Source organism: Grammomys surdaster, unplaced genomic scaffold (assembly GCF_004785775.1).
Source record: "Grammomys surdaster isolate TR1022 unplaced genomic scaffold, NIH_TR_1.0 99406, whole genome shotgun sequence".
NCBI lineage: Eukaryota > Metazoa > Chordata > Mammalia > Rodentia > Muridae > Grammomys > Grammomys surdaster.
Genome location: NW_021608066.1, coordinates 1 through 6,598, shown reverse-complemented (window position 1 = coordinate 6,598; position 6,598 = coordinate 1). Strand labels below are relative to the sequence as shown.

Below are 6,598 nucleotides of genomic sequence, written 5' to 3'. Positions count from 1 at the left end.
GTCATTTCTTTTCTTATGGGTAGTAAACACATGGATACTCAGTTAGTAGGTCATGTCAGGATGATAGGACCAGCCTTTCCATTTTCTGGTGGTCAGAATTTTATCGACATAATTCAAACTAGGGTCATCAAGGAACAACGGAGGTGAGTTCAAAACATTGCTTCCACCAAATTGGTTTGCAAGCAATTGTGTGGAGACATTTTCTTGATTAATGGTTGATGTGTGAAATCTTAGGCAGATTTTGATGGTAGAATCCATGTGCATGTGTTCTTGTTTTATATTAGAAAGCATGTTGAACAACTCTAGAGAGCATCAGGTAAGCAGATTTCATTCATGGCTTAGGGTTCTGTTTCCACTGTCAAGTTGTTCCTCTGATTTCATGTCCTGATTTTCCTCCATGTGGGTCTCTAAGAGTTAAGATGATCTGTTCCTTCCTATGGCCCTTTAAATTATGGTGTTGGTCACAGCAGTGAATAACAAACTAAGACGGTAGAGAAAATTTAATCCAGCACCTTGGTTGTTCTTTTAATGGTTCACACCAAAAGACTTAAGTCTGTGTGATCTGGCTGGGATATGGACATGACCTTGGTACACACGTTTAGTTCAAACAATGTTAGGTAATGTTCGCTTCTAGAAGGAAGCAGCCATTTTGAAAATTATTTCTTAGCAGGTAGTTACTCATGGAAAAACTTGATAGAATATGTCAGACACAGGATATGCTGAAATCTGAAAGAAGAGATAGAAAGAGTACTCATTCAAGTACAGTGCAAGGGGAGAGAGAGAGAGAGAGAGAGAGAGAGAGAGAGAACAGTGAGTATAATGTAGTGGGGTTAATTTGGTTCATGAGTTCATGTAGTTCAGTGAAATTCAGCATAGGCAGTTTAAGCCACAGAATAAGAATGAGCCAGAAAATGAGAACAGTTTCATGAGTCCCAGCAGATCAATTCAGTGAGAAGTTGAGAGAAGCCATATTGAATCAATCAGCTTAGAGTCTTTTCAGCCCCAGCAGCTGAGCTGAATCAGCTAGCCTGAGTTCTTAAAAAACTAGCAGTAGTAAGCCTATTCAGTAGTAAGCCTATGAGACAGCAATTATATAAGTTTTATATTAACAATTACTTATATTTATATGAATGTTATACTTTAGAGCCTTGTAGGATATCAAGGGTGTCCTGCTTCCCCGAAGAGTTCTGTGGTGGGCCCCAAAGAACAACAATATTGGAACCTTGCTTCACCAATTTTTTTTTCAGTTTGATCTGCCTGGGGCACAGTAGCAGAATAATTTGCATTCATGGTCACCTGATCTCCATAGCCTGGCTCTGGATTTTCCCTGCCATCTTGAAGAGCTTGTAGGTTTGCCGTCTCCCTGTGGAGGTCTTAAGTGGGTGTTCACAGGAACAACCAGCTTAAAATCCTCTTCCACAAATTCCTTGACAGTGAAGTCTGTCCTGGTTCACAGCCAGCACAGGTAAGCTGTGTGCTGCTTCTTTGAACTCCATTGTGGAACCCATGGCTCTACGATTTCCTGGGGTATAGTGGTGGCATCAAGATCTTCCTTTCATCACCACAGTAAACCAGATGTATAAAGGACAGTGTAAGAACACAGTTAACAAGAGCTGGGGAAATACAGCACAACTAGAGCCCATCAATCCTGCTACAGCAATCCCTGGGTATTCTAACACAGCCAGAGCACAAAAAGGTAAACATAGACCTCATTTTATAAATATCAGAAAGCCTTTTCAAAGACGAAATGAATATATCACATAAAGCAATGGAGGTAAATTCATTTGAATAGGTGAAAGAAATGAGTGAAACTGCCAAGATCCGAAAATGGGAGTAGAAACTATAAAGAAAACTCAAACTGTGGCAATCCTGGAGATGGAACACGATCCTGGAGATGGATCATTTTGAGAAACAGTGTCTTCACCTATAATAGTGAATATTGTAGATTCAAGTAAAATACATGTTAATCAAAATGAGGAATGAGATTTTGAAATAATAACATTTGAATCTACTTAGTATACCTGTGTTACAGAAGAAGTCTTTCTTTGACTGCCTCCTGACACAAGATTGGCAATGTTTATGTTATTTCAATAATAATAAGTATGGATATTGGTTACATTAAATAACAGCATATTGTGTTCTTAATATATAGAGAGCAGATCTTATGAGTTAGCCCTCAGAAAGATAACTGTGTCCTCATTAAACTGTGGACATGTGTTTAAAAACTGCATGTTAGAGAAGATGAGTACAATTAATCTCAAAGATCAATTAAGTACAGTAAACAGTACAAATGTTACAAAACTGCTACAATGTGAGAAAAAATCCATTATCAAATCTCCCCGTCTGTCCTCACCTACACAGTGCTTCACTGAGTTATCTTGATAAATATCAACTCTAGTTTGTTTTTTTTTTTACACTGTTAGATTATAGAATCACTTTAATATTCTACTAGTATGTGAACAAACAATAATTTTAATAGAATCTGAGCCTGCAGAGAAGGCTGTAGCAAATTTCCATGGTTGGAGGAAGAGTCCACATCTTTAACATTAAAAAGCATGTTCACACAGCATAGACCAGAATTTCTTAGATTCTGAAGTGAGCTTTGGAAGTTCTTGTTGGTTGTCACTGCCCCCTGCTGGTCTTAAGGATCCCTGTAGGGAGTTTTTTTGTGCAGGTTTATACTTGACTTCCTTCACTGTGTTTCTGGCACAGTAGTAGGTGGCTGTGTCCTCAGTCTGCATATTGTTCATTTTTAAGAAAACCTGGCTCTTAGAGGTGTCCCTGGTGATGCTCAGTCTGGATTTGAGAGCTGAATTATATTCTGTGCTTCCACCACTCCACACAGCTCCCATCCACTCCAGACTCTTTCCTGGGGGCTGGCGAACCCAATGTACTTCATAGTTAGTTAATGAGAATCCGGAGACAGTGCAGGTGAGGGACAAGGTCTGTGAGGGTTGCACCAGGTCAGGTCCTGACACCTTCAGATGCACCTGGGCCAGGACACCTGTGGAAAAGCAACATCAGCATCAGTCATACATTCCACAGATGTCATTCTTGAGTTTTTCTCCTGAAACTCTGAAACACTTACAGCTTGGAAAGGTGACCAGGCAGAGTAGCAGCACCAAGACAGCCATGCTCTGATGGAGGCTCTAAGGAGAAGAGGATGGCTCTTCTCAGCTAGGCCTGGGCTTTCAGCCTGATCATGAGAGCTGCTTTGCATTGGGGGAGGTTCCTGAGGGGATAAAAGCAAGCACTCAGCCAGGTTTCTGTTTTTTCCCACAGGTGACTGAGACTTGCCCTGTGATTTTAGAAGAAATGGAAATGTAGTGTTATGAACATTGTTTTTGATTCTGTCTGGATTTCCAAGTCTAGATAAGCAGAAAATTAAATAATTCCCATTATTCAGGTTTGGAAGCAAACACTGAGATGATTACAACAAGTGAGTTCACATTCATACAGTGCAGGCAGAGCAAAATACCATAATCTTCATGAAGTTTTATAGCTTTGTAAATTCCAGGAGGCAGTTTAAGATGTAATTGGTCTTATTATTGGAAATCTTATTTAAAAATTACGTAAAATTTTTTCTTTGACTTCAGAATAGTGAGTCTTATTCTTATCACTCATCCAGAAAATATCACCCATGAGGGAGTTCTGTAAAACTTTTAGCATATGTGATTTCATGTGTTTATCTGTATGTACGTTTTAGTTCTCTTTTAGTCTCTGTTCATCTTGTAATACATAAAAACTTAGGTTTCTAAATATATTTCTGTATTGCTGTAGGACTGAAAGGTTTGCTGTTATTAACAGATCATAGAGGGCTACTCAACCAAGCTTGAGGATCATGTCAATGAATTAAGGAAAAAACCAGAGACTCCTATGTGATGACTAGATGTTGAGTAGAGGGCAGGGATGAACATGGGGACCCTGTGCCTTGAGGAGTTGAAGACCATAGAGAACCAGATACTGTAGTGCTTTTCTCTGTTGGTAATTCACACCACCAGAGGAGGAACTGAAGAGCTTCTGGGAAATGGAGGGAACATCAGCAGGAAATCTCTGGCCAATAATTCTAAACATCTCAAATATTAATGCCCAATGGGAGAACATGTCTGGAAAATGTGGTGCTGATTGACATTGGAAGGCCTTGTATGTCACCATGTTCACAAACCTCTCCAAACACACACACACACACATTCATGGAGAGAAAACCACAGTAATAAAAAAACCAGAAACACATGTCACATAGAAAGGAGAAATTTGAATAAATATGTGGACTCATCAAGGATTACTCAAAAATTTATGTGTAGAGAGAATCCCTGATTGTGGTATGCAAAGACAGCTCAGTCACAAAGGACAGAAATGGAGCAGAGATTGAAGGAATAGCCAACCAATGACTGGCCTAACTTGAAAATAATTCTGTGGGCAAGAACCAGTCTCCAACACTAATAATGATTCTCTGTCATGCTTGCATACAGGTTAAGTTACAGTTATGCATATTGCATAACTGCCCTCTGAGAGTCTCCACATAGCAGCTGACTAAAACATATGTAGAGATTGACAGTCTAACATTAGACTTAGCTTAGTGTGTATTTTCAAAGATTTAGGGGAAACACTGAGAAACCTTGAAGACCAAAACTGTAAACTAACTTGGATTCTTGTAGGCTTCCAGAGATTCAACCACCAGCTGAATATCAAACATGGGCTGGACCTATGTCTCCTGCATCGATGTAGCTGATGCGCAGCTTCGTCCTCATTACAGTCCCCCAGCAGCTGGAACAGGGGCTGTAACTAACTCTGCTGCCTGTCTGAATATCTTGGTCTCCAAACTGGGCTGCCTTGTCTGGGCTAAGGGGAAGCTGATGTGCCTACTCCTGTAAGATCATTGTATGCCAGGGTGGATTTCTACCCAGAGAAGAGGCTGCCCTTTCTCATCAAAAAATGAGACGGGAATGGAGGTGCAGTCTGTGAAGAAAAGACTGGGAAAGGAGCAGAAATCAATGCTTGAAATGTAATGTGAATAAATGAATAAATGAAAACTGTTTGTTTCTCATTGGATATAGTGATGAACCTGAAGAAGAGGTGGACAGGGATAGATGAACTGATGCTATGTTTTGGGAATTAGAAAGAAACAGTGAGGGGCCTTGAGCAAGTGTAGATTCCTTACTCAGAACTTTTAGCCAAAGGAGGCAATTGAAAGATCCCTGGAATATCAATCAAAATGCAAATCTCTGTGTCAAATAATATGTGTGCAGAAAGATATGCACACTGGTGGACATCACCTATCATGTCTCTGATCTCTGAACTCTGTTTCATGCTTTAGCCTCAAAACTTAGGCAGGTGATAGAGATGAGTCATTTTGTGGAAGAAAAATGAGACTGATCTCCTGGTTGGAATGGTGTCCTTACCTTTGACAGTAAGTAGTCATGATTCAAATACAATGTTTTATAATCAACTTGTGGACTACTACACCCATAAGAACTTTCAATAACCATTGAATGATAGTACGATATTTTATGACAAAACCAAATTTCAGCAATATCTTTTCAATAATCCAGCCCTATAGTAGATACTAGAGGAAAATCTAATCCAATTGGTCTAATTACATTTAGGATCATGAAAGAAATAATGTCTTTTCAGTAAAACTGAAAGAAGAGAAACACACTCACATACACAGATGTGCACACACACATACACACACTCATACAATCATCATCAACATCAAAATAACAGAAATTAACAAACATTGGCCATTAATATCTCTCATCATCAATGGTCTCAATCTCTAAATAAAAAGATACAGATGAAGTGAGTGGATGAGTGAATAGGATCCATCATCTTTTACAGACAAACAACTTACCTCAGTAACAAAGTTAGACACTACCTCAGAGTAAAGGGCTGGAAGTGATTTCCAAGGAAATGGAAGAAACAAGCTGGCCTATCCATCGTAATATAAGATTTTCAACCAAAAGTAATCAAAGGTGATCCCATCCCATCCAAGAGACCATCTCAACTATAAATATTTATGGCCCAAAGCTAAGGGCACCCACATTATTAAAAGAAACATTAATGACTCTTAAATCACACATTGAACCCTGAATTAGAGGAAGGACTGAGTGGGGAACAATAACTGGAATATAAATAAATGAAATAATTTAAATTAAAAAATACTTGGAGACTTCAACACTCCATTCTCACCAATAGACAGGACATGGAGAAAGAAATTATCAGAGAAATAGTGAAATTAACAGATGTTATGAATAAAATGGACCTAACAAATATCTATTAAATATTTCAACCAAACATAAAAGAATGTACCTACTTCTCAGCATCTCATGGAATCTTTTCTAAAATTCAACATATGTTCAGTCACAAAATAAGTCTCCATGAATACAAGATGAGTGACATAACTCCTTATATCTTTTCAGATCATGGAGATTGAAAGCTAGAATTCAATGCAACAGAAACAACAGAAAGTCATGGAACTGAGCAACTCTACTCAGTGACTGAATGAAAGAAGAAATCAAGAACTAAATTTAATACTTTGTGGAATTCAATGAAAACAAAGGCACAACATACCCTAACTTATGAGACATAATGAAAG

At 38.7% G+C, this 6,598-nt stretch overlaps 1 gene segment (V, D, J or C); it reads right to left on the bottom strand.

The window, feature by feature from the left end:
* Positions 1–2,546: 2,546 nt before the first annotated feature.
* LOC114635337 lies at positions 2,547–3,165 on the bottom strand. The segment is given in 2 exon segments: positions 2,547–3,004; positions 3,089–3,165. Coding segments are annotated over 2 exon segments (504 nt in total).
* Between the last annotated feature and the right edge of the window lie 3,433 nt (positions 3,166–6,598).